A 17719-nucleotide genomic window follows, 5' to 3' on the forward strand; every position below is an offset into this window, starting at 1 on the left:
ATGCTGAAAGTTTGATGTAGAAGAGCAAGAGGGGGTATTGGCTGGTGCTTGGCATTATTTCGGTTAGCAGAGAGAGGAAGAGCGAGAGATAGAGTGATTGAGAGAGAGAGAAGAGAGAGCGAGAGTGAAATAGAGATAGTTAGAAAGAGAGACTGAGTGAGTTAAAGAGAGAGATTGAGAAACAGAGGGAGAGATTGATTGATTGATTGAGTACTTTATTTATGTAGATTACAATATATACTGGCTTATACACTTATATACAATAGCTTACAATACAGCAAAATTATAGATGAATTTACATAATATAGACTAAGAAAATAATTATTGAAAGTATATGATATGACAAAGTAATTTGTAATATAATAACTATAGATAATAATCATATTGTTATGCATCTACATAAATTGGCGGAGTTAGGACTCCTGGTCCTCTCTGCCACACAACCCTAAAGAAAGAGAGACAGTGAGAAAGAGAGACTGAGTGAGTTAGAGAGAGATTGAGAAACAGAGAAAGAGTGTGTGAGAGACAGTAAGAAAGGACCGCAGGCACCAAGCCAATCCCAAAGCATCTCTCAGCTACTGTCTCCAAAGCTGCAAAGAAGTCTTCATTACACAGGTGCTCAGAGCTACTTACCTTCAAAATAGCTCCGCCGCAATTTGGCAACCGACTCAAAGTTGTGCGATCATCGCTCTCTCTCACTTTTAGCTCATTTTTATTGCTGTCCGACTCATCTGTCACACTCAAGTGACACTTCCCGGGTGATCGACTCGAATGGTGATCGGCACGGTTCCGAGTTCCGTCATGACTCGGAATAGAGTCTCTGGTGCATTGCCTCGCTTATCAATCAACCGAAATGATCATTGCAAATTGATTTGAACTAAGATTGACTTAAAAATGTCAGTATTTCTTCAATTGCATTCCAATGCTTCCCTCTCAACAAATTTTGACAGTTTGAAGTAAACATCACTATAAATATTCAATTCAATTTATTAAAACACACAAAACAAGACATAACAAAAAAATCTGGTGTGGCGCACTCACACAACTTTCCTTGCCGTTATGAAAATTCATCACCTGACGCTAGTGTTCCCGCGCATCTCAAGTCTACTATTCAAAGATTTGAGCCAGCTGGTGACAGGGCAATAACGCTGGAGACACACATGAGGTCTGCTATCTCTTCATAGTGAATGATTTAATAGAATCAACAATAATTTGCAATTGAATAATCACATTTTCTCGAATTTAAAGCTTATTTTCAATTTTAGGTGAAAATGTTACTGAACATTAATTGTAGAGATTTTCATGCTCAATCTACTCCACTTGATTTTTTTCGTTTCAATTGTATCTGAAGCCTGATAATTGGGAATCTATCTGCATTGATGGGGCGAAGCTCCTGAAATTTTTACAGATATGGGACTTGTGGCAGTTGATATAGCTTATCGATGACTATTTTAGGTATGAATTTGATCAAAATCGTTGGAGCCGTTTCCGAGAAAATCACGAAAAACCCTGTTTTTGACAACATTCTCGCCATTTTAGCCGCCATCTTGAATTGCATTTGATCGAAATTGTTCGTGTCGGATCCTTATAGTGAAAGGACCTTAAGTTCCAAATTTCAAGTCATTCCGTTAATTGGGAGATGAGATATCGTGTACACAGACGCACATACACTCATACACACACACACACACACAACACACACACACACACACACACACACCACACACACACACACACACACACACACACACACACCACACACACACACACACACACACACACACATACAGACCAATACCCAAAACCAGTTTTTTGGACTCAGGGGACCTTGAAACGTATAGAAATTTAGAAATTGGGGTACCTTAATTTTTTTCGGAAAGCAATACTTTCCTTACCTATGGTAATAGGGCAAGGAAAGTAATAACAAAGAATTACAAAACAGATAAAATACAATAAAATGTTACAAATATAAATTTAAAAAAATCATGCTATGTTTTGCATACTCGTTGAGGATGTAGTAGTTTAGGATCTGTCCTTAATTTTCTCTAAATATTCATCAATGATCAATTAATCACATGTACAGAAACAGTGTTCGGGGCGCTCAAGTCTGTACGCAGCTCAATAATGCATCAATGGCATATTCGCAATTATCCAGGCAAATGAAGCTATGAAAATTTTCCATGTTATGTACGAGGTTGTACCAGTGTTGGATGTGTCGAAATTTTCACACAAATCACCACTGACATGTGAAGTATTTGTCATAAAAATGACGCTGAACTCGTTGCAGATCTGACGGGTTTGTCACAAGAATATTCTGTAATCATCGATCACTGTCATAAGATCTATTTTTCATAAAATTGGGTTGAGCAAGTTTGAGATTTGTCTGAATTTTCCAGTGATGATATTCTTGAATAATCGATCACTAACATATCAGTCATTCTTCATAACCAGATACTTGAAACTGCTGAAAAAACATAAAAACACTGAGAAGTAAGTCAATATGAAAATTAATAGCCTCCTCGCATAAAGTTTGCCAACTGCAATAACTTCAACCCTGATATTAATTCAGAATTGTTTTAGTTTTTGATATGTCATGTCATTTTTTACACTTTTGATAGGGTTATTAATCATTTCATCCATTTTTTTTTAGTTAGAACAGCTCTAGCATCATTCAAACGTTTTCCATGAGAAGACTTGAAAAATTCTCAAAATTGGTGAAATTGAAGGTGTATTAAATCAATAGATATTTTGGTTGCCATGGAAAAAATTGTAATGTGAAATTTTCAGTTCAATATTATCATCAGAATTTTTATAGTTTTTGCTTTTTAAATGTAATTTTGTGTTTGAAAATAGTTTTCTTGATTTTAAAATTTATAAAATAGGAACTCAGGAAGTGAAAGTGCAAATTTTTAGTGAGAAAAATGAAGAACCCAAGACATAACCTATAACTTGAGTGTTGATAGGAAATGACATTGGGTAATACGGCAAGGCAGAACATCCGAAAGGATCTCTCTGCCGATAACTGCCATATGAGTAAGTAAATAAATAATCAATAGATATCCAAAAATAAATCTTAATTCTATATGCTTGCCATATTCCCATTTGTACAATTTTTTACTTAGAATTATTCACTCAAGCAGTGTTTTAGGAGACAGTCCATGAAAAGAAAATTGCAACAGGTTGTTAATTTGCAACAAAATTCTTGTGAAGACTATATATACAAATTTATTAGGTGATTAATAAAGAAGGTGGAAATGGCTTATAAGAAAATAGGATTTCGGATTGGTGTACAGCAGAAGTTACAGTGATGCACTTGATGTATCAGCTTATAGCATGCACTAGTTGGAACAAACGATCTATAAAGCTCTCTGTTTGAGTTAAAATTATAATGATGTCTCTCCGTGTAGCCATCAGAGTTGAAGGCTCTTTCAGATGAGAAGAACGTATTTTTAAAAAGTCAAAAAACTTGGCACGAAATATAATTTCCTGGTTCTAAATTTACGCGCAATAACAAAGGCAAATGATTGTGAAATATTGCACTTCAGACTTCAAGAAACACATTTCAAAGATCTTGAACCACTTTTTGAAAATAAATGTTGAGTAGAAAATATTTCAAATTTTGTGTTGGGACGTACTCGCATTTTTAAGGATTTTCAGGAAAATGTCATCACTGTCGGCAATGTCATGTTCTATTCGGCATAGCAGAAATGCAGGTTAAACTGAAATTTCACAAATCGTCAACTAGATTATCTCATAAAAATCGAGGCCTTTTGATTTAAACTTCGATTCAAAGTTTATATTGAACAAGAATAATAATTCATCATTCAAACATTTTCAAGATGAAATTCTGACAAAATATGTAAACGCATGTGGTGTTGTAAATGTGGAGCTTCCATTCCTAGTTTGATAAATCTAAATGTATTAGAATGCTTTCTTGAATGTATTTTCACAGAAAATATATACTAGAGTTCTATAGTGTATAAGAAAAGAGTATTACCATAGGGAAACAATAGCATAAGTAGATATCCCATGGTATAGGGCGTTTATGTAGCAACTTTTACTGTTATCTCAAGCTGATAGTCCACGTAGTTCTTTCCTGTGAAGCTTTATGACGCTAGTAAGTCTCTCATATTGTGCCGTTCATTCACTCTTACCCGCTCAAAACAGTAAAAATCGACAATAATTGACGGTAATCGGCTTGAGATAACAGTAAAAGTTGCGACATAAACGCCCTATACCATGGGATATCTACTTACGCTATTGTTTCTCTATGGTATTTTCTTCTATCAAGCCATGTTTACATCAGAGTTGTAAACAAAAAGTTGTTCACAGTTTTCTTTCAAAAAATTGTCAATGTTTCCTATAGAAAACGAGTCAAATGTTGTTGTACTTTTCAAAAAATTTACAACAAATTTCTGAAATTCAGTTGACAACTCTGGTGTAAATGTGGCTTTAGATGTTTCAATTATTGTGTCGCACATTTTAATTTCTAACTAAGAAACTATTCAAATTTTAAAGTTTTGACAAGCTTCATTTTAAAGATAATATCGGGGACCGAGCTTCGTTCTGGAGTACAAAAGTATAAAAAAATTATTAAGAAAGAAGAAATTATAATAACATTCATACAGAAATGTTCTATCTAATCACAGTAAATTAAGATTAATTCTCAGAGGGTTAAATTGAGAGCCGGTTAAATCTTGATACTGTTCAACTCCACGTGAATCAAATCAGAGAAGACCATTTTAAAAAGATGGATCTACGATCTACTGGAATTAATCTGGATTGAAAATAACCCGGCTTGACCGAGCGAAGTGAGGTCTAAGATTCAAGTCGACGGTTTGGCATTTCTCTTAATGTTTATATGTTGCGCATTTACGGCGAAACGCGGTAATAGATTTTCATGAAATTTGACAGGTATGTTCCTTTTTCAATTGCGCGTCGACGTATATACAAGGTTTTTGGAAATTTTGCATTTCAAGGATAATATAAAAGGAAAAAGGAGCCTCCTTCATACGCGAACATTAGAGTAAAAATCAGACTATAGAATTATTCATCATAAATCAGCTGAAAAGTGATTACATAGATGTGTGTAGAAGCCAGTCTATTGCTGTATTTCCATAAGGTCTATAGTTTCAATCAGGTACTTGTGGATGAGAATACTGCGTGAGGTCTACTGTTCACAGAACTACTAGTTACAAAAGTTCAACAGCTGAGTCATAATTTTGACACAGTCCCACCAACACACATGAACTTGTTCACTCACTTCCATCACCAACAGACGACGGAATAATTATTATCAGTTGTTTTTCCATTGATAAATAATAATTTTCCTTTTAATGTCCTTCAGCGATTTTTCTCAGGGATGAGACCTAGTGCAATCGAATCTTTGTATTATAAACCTACTATGGTCTGAATTTCGTGAGAATCGTTAGAGCCGTTTTCGAGATCCGGTGAAATATAAACATCTAAACATCTAGACATCCAAACATCTAAACATATAGACAGAAGTTGCTCGTTTAATAGTGTAGGATAGTGATTGGGAAAAACAATCATGTCCATAAATAAACGATATTCTATAGAACTGTGGGCGAGTCCACTCAAGTTCCATATAAATATTCATCCAACATGATTATCCGTTGAGTTAAGTCAACTGTGAGAAGGAGAAGTGGACGGACTTTACGGTTGAAGCTTGAAGCTTGTGCGAGAAGTGCTGAGTAGGATACGATACAGTTCAGTACATTTCATTATTGAGAAGTGCATATCTCGCATGATGGAGATCTTGACCTGTTTCACAGTTCCCTCAAAAGTAGGGTAAAGTTATCGAGCTTATCCAGCTTCAACTTCAAATCTTGTTGCTTCACAACTATTCGCGTTATTTGGATTCTAGTTTGAAACTCAGTCTGGTTGTCTTGGCAACAAGACTCGGTTTCACGTCACCAGAATACGGCATACAAAAAGGTTTTATCATCCTTTGAACGAGTTTGGTTTTACTAAATCAGCTTTGTCCAGTAACAAGAATTGTTTGAAGGGAGAATCTGTCTTTCCCAGAGATATGGATTGAAAGCATCTAGATTCAGAGAGAATCTTATTTAGTCGATACAGAGTAGAATTTACTCTCAAGTGATTCTCTTTGAGAATAGACCTGAATTTTTATTCTATTGTCACTTGACAAGATTTCCTGAGATCGTACAGTAGACGTAAATTGAAATGAACGTTTGTATTGGAATTTGGAGAAGACAGAAAAGGGAAAATTACTTCACAAAAATGGGATTAATTGTTTTAATTACATGTCTGGCGAACCACCTACGCACGTCTGAAATTAAACCCGAATTGATAAAGATGCTGGAATAGCTTGAAAAACTTCTACTGTCTATGCCTTATTCGGCTATTCATTTACAAAAAGTTTTATTGATTCTAGTCAAATAAGTAAAAAAACTGTATGCGATTAAGTTATCAATATCGGGGCACCGAGCTTCGCTCGTTATTTTTATTTATTGATAAACAGAACACAATTCTCTAAAGTGATCGTGTTTATATATCTATACGTCATCTTATGAATTTCGGGGATGCGATATTTTGATTTTTCACACACTCACTTTTTTACTATCCTCAGCTGTTTCAGCCAAAGATGAATTATTCTTTAATGAATCACTAATTGTAGAAAGGGAACATGTCCGGTTTTCATAATTTTACAGGAGAGACAAAAAACTTATTTAAACCTGAATCTAAACCTGTAGTAAACGATATATTCAAAACGTCGTCATTACAATGCTTTCAGTTGGACATGTATCCTTCCTACAGTAAACGATGTATCTTACATTATATAGTTGAGTTTCCCAAAGGAAAGACCTAGAGCAATCGAATCTTCATATCATAAACCTACTATGTTCCAAATTTCGTGAAAATCTTTAGAGCCGTTTTCGAGATCCGTTAAACATAAATAGCCAGATATAAAAATAACCAGTTATAAAAATAAATATATATATATAAATAATCAGATATATAAATACAGAAATTGCTCGCTTAATATAATGGGATATTTTTTTGGAATTCAGCTATTCACGGCCAGAAAATTCAAGGAGATATATTCACTCATCCTACAGTGAGAGTGACATTCACCAACTAAGTTTAACGCTAATCTACGATTACATGAAAGGAACAGTTGCACTTAATAAAATGAGTATCGGGTTTAAACCATTCATTCCGGGTTTAAACTAACAGCTGATACATCTCCGTTTGAAAAACGGAGATGGTGCATCCTATTATATTGAGCGAGCAATTTCTGTATATCTGTTTATATTTTTATATCTGGTTATTTATTTTCAACAGATCTCGAAAACGGCTCACGATTTTCACGAAATTTGGAACATAGTAGGTTTATGATATAAAAGTTCGATTGCACTATGTCTCATCCCTGGGAAAACTCGACATGAAAAGGATAACAATTATTCATCCTTGAAAAAACAGCTGAGAATTTTGTCGTCTGTCGATAACAGAAGATGTGAGTGCCTGTGTGGGAGAGAGACAGAATTATTTCCAGCTGTGTAATCAATCAGCGAGAAATTTTATCTAGCTAGATAATTTAATCGTCTTGATCAACATAATCTGATTTGTTGACATCAAAGACCTTTAAAGATGCATAGACTCACATGCAGCGCTAGTGTCGTACTTGGAATTGAAATCCGCCATTGAGGGGGCAACCCATAAGATTATTTCATACCAATGCCTTTGTGATCTATGGTATTACAAATATTATGTATATAATATCTCGTGCTAAAATACCCCAATGGCGGCCTTCAATTTCAAGTAAGAGCTATCATTGGGAAGGCATAGGCATTGTGGGTATATATCTCTTTAAGGTCTTTGGTTGACATGACATGATAATTCTCCTAAACTAGAGTAGCCTAAGTTATATCATATAATTTTCAATGTTGATAATTATTTGACAATTTAAAATGATTAGTGAGTGTTATTTTGTTATTCAATTTGGTCTGTAAATAATCTAAATTATATTTTTTTTTGTTTTCAAATGTTTGAACAGAAAATTGAACCTGAATTCACGTGTATGGAACATAACCTACTTTCCGGACTATTTATAGTGTATAAAACAAAATTCAGGAAAGAAACAGGTTTGGGTTGTGCCTGTTAGTCCTTCCCCAATCATTTCAAAGAATTGTGTTCGGTTTATGAAATTCAATAAATAGATAACGAGCGAAGCTCGGTGCCCCGATATTAAGGAATTTAGTCTGCAAAGGGCCTAAAGAAACTGTATCACTACAGTGACTATGAATACAGTGATTATGTGCTATAGTCTCTGTATTGTATTAGTTTCTATGCTCTTCGTTCAAAGCCATAAACAAAAAGTATAGAAACTAATACATTACATTATCAATCACTATTACCAATACAATATTACTAATACATTATCAATCGGCTACATTATACCATGTTTAATTGACCGAGCGAAGTGAGTTCTAAGATTCAAGTCGACGGTTTGGCATTTTCTCTTAATGTTTAAATGTTTATATGTTTTTATGTTGCGCATTTACGGCGAAACGCGGTAATAGATTTTCATGAATTTTGACAGGTATGTTCCTTTTCAAATTGCGCGTCGACGTATGTACAAGGTTTTTTGGAAATTTTGCATTTCAAGGATAATATAAAAGGAAAAAGAGCCTCATTCATACGCCAATATTACCGTAAAAATCAGACTATAGAATTATTCATCATAAATCAGCTGTCTAGTGGACTATAATACTACCCGTTCAAAAACATCGAACATTTTGAAAATATATTTTTCCATTAACGTTAGTAGAGAGTTGACTATAATACTACCCGTTCAAAAACATCGAACATCTTGAAAATTGTATCTTTCCATCATAATACTACCCGTTCAAAAACATCGAACATCTTGGAAATTGTATCTTTCCATCAACGTTGTAGACAGTTGCAGCCAGACCTGATAACAGCGCTCACACTCACATTCCGGGACGACACGTCACGGTACGATATAGGACAGAAAGCTCTATGTTTATTTAGGATTTTTTTTTTAATTTTTAATTGATAAATTATTTATTAATTTTTGAGAAAACATAACAACAGGTCAATGTAACTCACTGAGCGCGAGGTCCACTGTTCACAGAACTACTAGTGTACAATTCACAAATGAGAAAATATAACTATAAAATCCTAACATAAAAGCACAGAAATTGAATAATTTCAAACTGAAATGTTAATTACTGGTGAGGATTGATAAGATTAATAAGTAATACCGTTACTGATGTGAAAAATAATTACTCCAACAATATCTAGTTCCAATTTTCAATTGTAGTCGAGAAGAATGTCGATTACTGAGTGAGTTTATGCAGCCAGGCATGAAGTGCTGATGAACAGCTGATAACGAATGTCGCACTTTTTGAACCGTTGACATGATGCATCCGGTTGCCTTACCAGCCTATCATTATTTGGCCTTTCACCTGAGCACCACACCACACATTTCAATGCGAATTACTTTTCTCCATCAGGAACAATGGTTGAACGAAGCTATGCATCGATAAAGAAATAGCGATACTTGGCTTATCATAGGGGTGGGATTTCCGCATTAATTAATTTTATAGACCAATTGTCGATATACTATCAACTGATAATACAATACAGTAGTGGTTGTGAATCGATTATAACGCATAATATTGTGAATCGACTATCGCATACATTGATAAGAAGTGCTTACGCCACATCGGTTCTATGATTGGAAGGGTGTCTCTGCTTCATATCACCGTTCCAATAACTTATTAACTTCAACTTCTATACATTTCAATTTCAATTTCATTCATTGCCACTTAGAATATTCAAGGCATATTACAAACTGTTTATAATATAACATATCATTGAAAATATAAATAAATAAACATAATTATTAATTACTCATACATACTTGAATAAAATAAAATATAAAATCTAGGCATCACCAGCAAAAAGAAACTGTTTGCCCGCTGGTGATAGTTGCAAAACAGTAAAAGAAGTCAAGAAATTCCTGATTCGAAACTTGTAAACTAGGTTATGTTAATAAAATGCATGTCATGTAGTAATGTCAGCACAAGCAGGTAATGTTTTCTGTTTCTCAATTATTTTTTCTAGATTATTATGAGAAAAAATAGTGTAAGTTACTTGGGACGTGAATGTCTTTTGCAGTGCTCGAATGAAATTCTAGTCTCGGCTAACGCCTCGACTGGAAACATCATTCTCGCCTGCAAGAGGCCCCTTCTCGTCCTTGTGACTTAAGATACTATTACAGAAGCAAATAGGCTAATAGAATTTAAAGTTCCTTAAAAAAATTTGCTCTTCATAATTTCACGATTGAAATACTGTCATGGATTTTGCAGGCTTCATCTACTGCAAATAATAGAACTGTATTTTAAAATAATAGTATCCATAAAAGATAAAATAGTATTCGTTTAGTCTTTTGTATGAGTATGACCAATATTATCAGCCCAGGTGATTACATTAATCGAATGTCAGCAAGAAAGAAGCTGCTTTCAACTAGAGCCAAGCAATCAGAGGGCTGGGAAGAAAACGTCTCAGGAGACTGTGTAGAGTAGGAGAAAAACTGGCAAGTGGAAACCCAATTCGAATCCCGCCAGCTTGTTCCTCATTACATCTTTTGAAAACTGAGGCGACATGAAAAGGCGGTACTCTATTATTCAAAGCAAATCCTCCATTTCTTGTTATAAGCAGGATCCAGATTACTGTTTTCGTCTCTATTATCCGCCAACAGTGAACTGAATATTCACAACTCCGAATTACTTTTGTTGTTGAAAAATGGTGGGAGGTTAACACACTGGAACTCGAGCTTCCAATGATTGTGATGATTTGTTTGTTAGGAATTGTTGCTAGTGGAGTGTTCAATAATTCAAAATTATATCCATGCTGTTGAGATCTAGTTATTCAGTTTATTCTGTACTATTGTTTAAGGAGCAGCTTCAGAGAAGCGAAGAATGAACTAAACTAAACTGCAAATCGTTTAGGGAGGTGTTAATTTCTATTCAATTCAATTTCTAATCAAATTCATACTTTTGTATCCAATTTATTTTATACCAACCACAATCAGATGTGCTCAACATCTCTGAAGATAATAATTTCAATATCGGGGACCGAGCTTCGCTCTGGAGTACAAAAGCATAAAAAATTTATTACGAAAGAAGAAAATATGATAACATTCATTCATACAGAAATGTTCTATCTAATAACAGTAAATTGAGATTGATTCCCAGAGGAATGCAAAACTTTCCCTCACAAAGGCCCAGTTGCACAAAATCCGGTTAAATTTTAATCCTGATTAACTTCACGTGAACCAAATCAGAGAATACCATTTTAAAAAGATGGATCTACTGAATTAATCAGGATTGAAAATAACCCGGCTTTTTTGCAAACGGCACTAAGTACCTGATTGAATGATTACAGAAGTTCAACAGCTGAGTCATAATTTTGACAGTCCCACACACATGAACTCGCTCACTCAGTTCCATCACCAACAGACGACGAAATCATTATTATCAGCTGTTTTCCCAAGGATGAATAATAATCATCATTTTAATGTCCTTCAGCGATTTTTCCCAGGGATGAGTCCTAGTGCAATCGAATTTTTATATTATAAACCTACTATGTTCTGAATTTCGTGAGAATCGTTAGAGCCGTTTTCGAGATCCGGTGAAATACAAACATATAAACATCTAAACATCTAAAACATCCAAACATCTAAACATATAAACAGAAGCTGCTCGTTTAATAGTATAGGATGAATGCATTTTGGCGAAGAAAATAATACCGTATATAAAATAAGATTTCCCTTAAACAATGTTGTTGTAGCCCTCCGATTGTGAGTCAGTATATCCACCTATTTTCAATATAGTCAATGATTTTGAAAATGGATCTGCATCCTTACTCAGTAAGTTTGTAATATTTCATTAATCACATGTACTCAATGAAATCGCTTTGAGTCCACTAAGTCTTCAAGTCGCTAAGTCCACTCATCTCATCATCATCGTCAGTTTCATTACTCACGCACAAGCCTGAAGCTCGTGGGCACCATCCTCAGGAAAAATCAATATTGAAAAATCGGTGAAATTGACTGTAAATCAATTCCACTCATTATTGTACAGGCTACTCAATCTCGAATCAATTATTATTAATTCACTGACTACACATTATTAATAAACTGACTAATTCATTGAATACACCGACTGGCAGTCTATTTTTGAGAGTTAAAACTGAATTTTATTGACATTAACTACAATAATGTAATTAATTGTTGTCAATAAATGAATAAATATATTATTTCGGCAGGAACCCTAATTTAAGTTCTATCTTGTAAACCCTCAAAAGAAAAAGAATTGCCAGTCGGTATTTATTTATTGCATTTCAAGTGAAAAAAATGGTCACAGAAGTCCATTTTCATGTGCCATTTTCACTGTATTGCACTTGAAATTCAGTGAATCATCCTCTAGTTCAGTGGCGTATTCTCACGGCTGGCTAGGCTAGCTGCGAAGACCAACTGGTTTCAAAAAATAATTTTTATTACCCATTATATTATTTAGAGAGATAGGAAGTTTCGTGAAAACAGTAGTGGATTCAACTCTGGTACTAAAGTTTTTAATCAATTATCTGTGTTATTAATTGTTTTTGAAATGGTACCACATTGTCACAACTCTTAGTTGCTTCCTTGCATTTGATTGAGCACCTTAAAAAGTATTTTTCAACTGATTCATTGATATTTTTCAGGTTTCCCATTCACTGGAATCCGAGCTGCCTACCCTACAGTACTCCCTGGACAGTATGGGTAAGTTGATTGTGAATATTAGTCTATTGTTCATTCATGAATTAGGTATTTCTTCTTTTGGCTTGGAATTAGCTTCTATTGGTATCTATAGTTAAGATAAATCCCCATATACGATGAAATAGGTTTATGAACTCCACATCGTCAGGGTCTAATCTATTAATTTTCAGTTGTTAGTAGTTAATCTAAATAATATTCATCAAGTTTATGTAGAATTTAAGTTACTCTATCAACACACTTTTTTATGTATTTAAACACGACATGCAGTCAATTATTAAGTAAATAATTGAAAACTTTTTAATCTACTTAAAAACTTTTTAATTGATTAATATTTAATCTACTGTTCATTCATGAATTACGTCTATCTTCTTTTGGCTTGGAATTAGCTTCTATTGGTATCTATAGTTAAGATAAACCCCCATATCCGTTGAAATAAGTTTATGAACTCCACATCGTCAGGGTCTAAACTATTAATTTTCAGTTGTTATTAGTTAACAACTAGATATTAGTTAAATTAGATAATCACCTTGATTATCTAAAGAAAGAACATCCAGAATAAACAAACACGAGATAATCATAAATAACTATATAGTAACTACAGTATTTGTATTCGAACAAACTTTTGTGTTAGCAAGTAAATGATCGCTACTTAAATGATCGTACTTCCGCTAGACGGTCGAAAGTGCTTCAGTCAGTAAGTAAGAGTTTTTAATTATTTACTTAATAATTGACTGCATGTCGTGTTTAAATACATAAAAAAGTGTGTTAATACATAGCAGCTCGGAATGAATCAAGAAACCATCACCTTTAATTCTATCAATTGTTGACATGACATTTTGCGAATATGCACAATTTAGTATCCTGGTTTAATTCTATGGAGAAATTTTTCACCTTGATTATCTAGAGAAAGAAAACCCAGAATAAACAAACACGAGATAATCATAAATAACTATATAGTAACTACAGTATTTGTATTCGAACAAACTTTTGTGTTTGCAATCAAATGATATATATTTGAAAATCTTTGATAGGACATAGGGAAATTTCCACCCGATTTATACAATTGAATGACGAGAGGTATATATATAAGTATGAATATAGATTGAAATAGATCCAAATTGAGAAATGAATAACAATATAATTTGTAACATCATCCAGTTTTCATCATATTCACTACTTACATCATAGCTCTCAACGAGTATAAGCCACTTTGCTTGTGTTAGTTCTTATATGGATTCACCCAGAAAAATTAAAATAGTGTTCTTACTTCAACAACAATATTCACGCATAATAACGTTTACAAAACAACAACATTTTTGTATTCTATTTTTGTCAATAGATAATTAGGAATTTCTGAGTTAAACCTCATCACTTATTGTATCAATAATGTTATATGTATTTTCGTAATATTGGAGAAGGTATTCTAAATTGGATAAATCGAGAGAAAGAGTATCTTGTTCTATTTGTGATGAATATTTATTACATTTTAAGACTTAGTGCCGGTTGCACAACAGCCGGTTAAATTTTAACCTTGATTAATTCCACAAGAACCAATCAGAGAAGCCGTCTTTTCAAAAAAGCCTTCTCTGATTGGTTTTTCATGAAATTAATCACGGTTAAAATTTAACCGGCTGTTGTGCAACCGGCACTTAGGGCCGGTTTCCGAGCTCGGGATTTAGCTAAGTCCTAGACTTTAAACAGCTGGACTCAGAAAATTGGTTTTCTAAAACGGGGCGTAGTCGCAGTCATTGTCATAGTCACGTTTGAATTAAATTTCGAGAAATTAGAAAATTGAACACAAAATAAAATAAAGAGAAAATAGTGTAAAGCTTCAGAAATTTTGAATTATTTAGGTATGTCTAATTTCGTCAAGGAAAAACGTTTCCAATTATAGAAATGAGAAAATAAAAACTACGACTACTGTTATAAAAGCTGCGACTACGCCCCGTTTTGGAAAGCCAATTTTCTGACTCCAGCTGTTTAAAGTCTAGGACTCAGCTAAATCCCGAGCTCGGAAACCGGCCCTAATTGTGTTTAGTGAATGAATAAAAGTGGTGAAATAATGTTCATTGGTTTCGAATGAGATTCAAAGTTTTTGAATTTGAATTTTAAATTCGATATGCAACCAGAAGGTGAATTCATGAACGTGCTTCAATACTCGTAGTTCTAGATCAACAACAATTTCAATTAAAGCACAGGTGCAATAGAACAATAGAAACAACGAACATCGATTCGTTTCATCTGGAACTTACTACTCGTATTTGCCAATCGTTGAACTCAATAGAATACTGAATAACATTCAATGAACAATAGATGAATACATTCAAAATGTATTGAGTTTACAAAATAGCATGAGATTATTCATATATCTGTATCATCGAAACTTTAATTTTATTGTGATGAAATCCATTAATGGAAACATTAAATAAATCTTCTATGTTTCTAGTTATTAGATTCAATTTTTTACAAAGTTCTTATGGTAATAATTATAAAGATGATGATACTTTACTAATACCTAATGTAAATGTACTAATATTGATAATACTGTAGTTCCGAGAGGTGCAATAGAACAATAAAAACAACGAACATCAATTCGTTTTATCTGGAACGTACTTCGCTAGTACGTATTAAAATAAAATAAAAAATAAAAATACTTTTCTGATTCGACATCAAAAGAGATTCAGTAGATTTTTACCTACTACAGTATCTAATACAACAGTTATTCTCAATCCTGAAATTATGCGTGCACTTAATTATTAACTGGAAATTAATTCATCACAAACAATGATTGTATAGTTCCTATATCAAAAAACGGTATAGTTCTTATAACTGAACATAGATTGTTCCAATAGTACTACTTGTATTTGCCAAACAAATATATTGGTTTATTTATTAATAAAAGTAACGTTATTTATAATATTGTATCCAAGTTCATCATCTATTATTTTATCTCATCATCATCAACATCATCATCCAAGTTCCGAATTCAAACTTTTGGCCAACCTGTCAACCAAGACGATTTACTATCATTTTCTGAAAGTGACAATCATATTGTAAAATGTCGAAATTTTCAAAAAAAAAAACATTTGAAAGCAAAGAACTGTATGACATTCAAAATGTATTGAGTTTACAAAATAGCATGAGATTATTCATATATCTGTATCATCGAAACTTTAATTTTATTGTGATGAAATCCATTAATGGAAACATTAAATAAATCTTCTATGTTTCTAGTTATTAGATTCAATTTTTTACAAAGTTCTTATGGTAATAATTATAAAGATGATGATACTTTACTAATAATGTAAATGTACTAATATTGATAATACTGTAGTTCCGAGAGGTGCAATAGAACAATAAAAACAACGAACATCAATTCGTTTTATCTGGAACTTACTTCGCTAGTACGTATTAAAATAAAATAAAAAATAAAAATACTTTTCTGATTCGACATCAAAAGAGATTCAGTAGATTTTTACCTACTACAGTATCTAATACAACAGTTATTCTCAATCCTGAAATTATGCGTGCACTTAATTATTAACTGGAAATTAATTCATCACAAACAATGATTGTATAGTTCTATATCAAAAAACGGTATAGTTCTTATAACTGAACATAGATTGTTCCAATAGTACTACTTGTATTTGCCAAACAAATATATTGGTTTATTTATTAATAAAAGTAACGTTATTTATAATATTGTATCCAAGTTCATCATCTATTATTTTATCTCATCATCATCAACATCCAAGTTCCGAATTCAAGCTTTTGGCCAACCTGTCAACCAAGACGATTTACTATCATTTTCTGAAAGTGACAATCATATTGTAAAATGTCGAAATTTTCAAATAAACATTTGAAAGCAAAGAACTGTATGACATGCGAAAGGTAGTGATCATTACCAAAATTATATCAATCTTTGGATGGTGAAAAATATATCATTCGTAAAATCTATTTGAATCATTAATATTCAGCTTGATTTCCTTGATTTCATTTGAATTATTGGAGTGGTACCTGCGGTAACTTATTATGAAGAAGATAAAGACTATCGGGTACTGATAATCAATCCTAGTGGGTAGTGGGATTAAGTGGGATTTATTTTTGTTATTCCACTAAGGATACTACTTGATCACTATCATAGTCATCAATAGATCCAATCTTTGAATGAAATACCTTCATTTTATTTCAACGATACCTGAGTAGGCCCCTGTACTGTATCATGAAGTAAATTTGAGAGGTAACTTTCATCTGGAAGAGTACACGTTAATCTATCATCTTATTATTCAACCACAATACCATAAATAACTTACGGTTCTACAAAAATAGAATTGATTTATAAGATTATTTCATTATAACTGAACTTTTTGTGTAGTTGAGAAGTTGATATTGTGGTAATTATTCATATTGAATGAAAAAGACTAAGAAATTGTCAAAAAACCACTGATTTATTGATAATTAGAAAGACCGGTTTCGGTTATTACACCATTGTCAATCTCTGATAAACTAAAACTAAATACAAGAGCAGCAGAATTTATACTAGTAGGCGAGTACTGCTATATTGGTCATGCCCTCGACCAATAGCAGTACTCGCCTATAAATTCTGCTGCTCTTGTATTTAGTTTTAGTTTATCAGAGATTGACAATGGTGTAATAACCGAAACCGGTCTTTCTAATTATCAATAAATCAGTGGTTTTTTGACAATTTCTTAGTCTTTTTCATTCAATAACTGAACTTGATAGGTATAGTAACTAGAATATTATGTAGTCGATTTTATCCTATCATTGTCTACAGCATACCTTACAGTTCTACAAATTCATTTAATTTATCACAGTTGTCACATAGAAAATTTAATATCATAACTTTGATTCGATAGGTGAATTATC

General features: G+C 33.0%; 1 protein-coding gene across 2 annotated transcripts in view; it reads left to right on the forward strand.

The window, feature by feature from the left end:
- Positions 1–17719, forward strand: part of LOC111057122 (RNA-binding protein 24-B) — a 136290-nt gene that overhangs the window by 79741 nt on the left and 38830 nt on the right. For both annotated transcript variants that reach the window (XM_039419666.1, XM_039419667.1), the window contains exon 3: positions 12778–12835. In XM_039419666.1, coding sequence (XP_039275600.1) covers positions 12778–12835 — 58 coding nt within the window. The remainder of the gene's footprint in view (positions 1–12777; positions 12836–17719) is intronic.

The sequence above is a fragment of the Nilaparvata lugens genome, chromosome 1 (assembly GCF_014356525.2).
Source record: "Nilaparvata lugens isolate BPH chromosome 1, ASM1435652v1, whole genome shotgun sequence".
Taxonomy (NCBI): domain Eukaryota; kingdom Metazoa; phylum Arthropoda; class Insecta; order Hemiptera; family Delphacidae; genus Nilaparvata; species Nilaparvata lugens.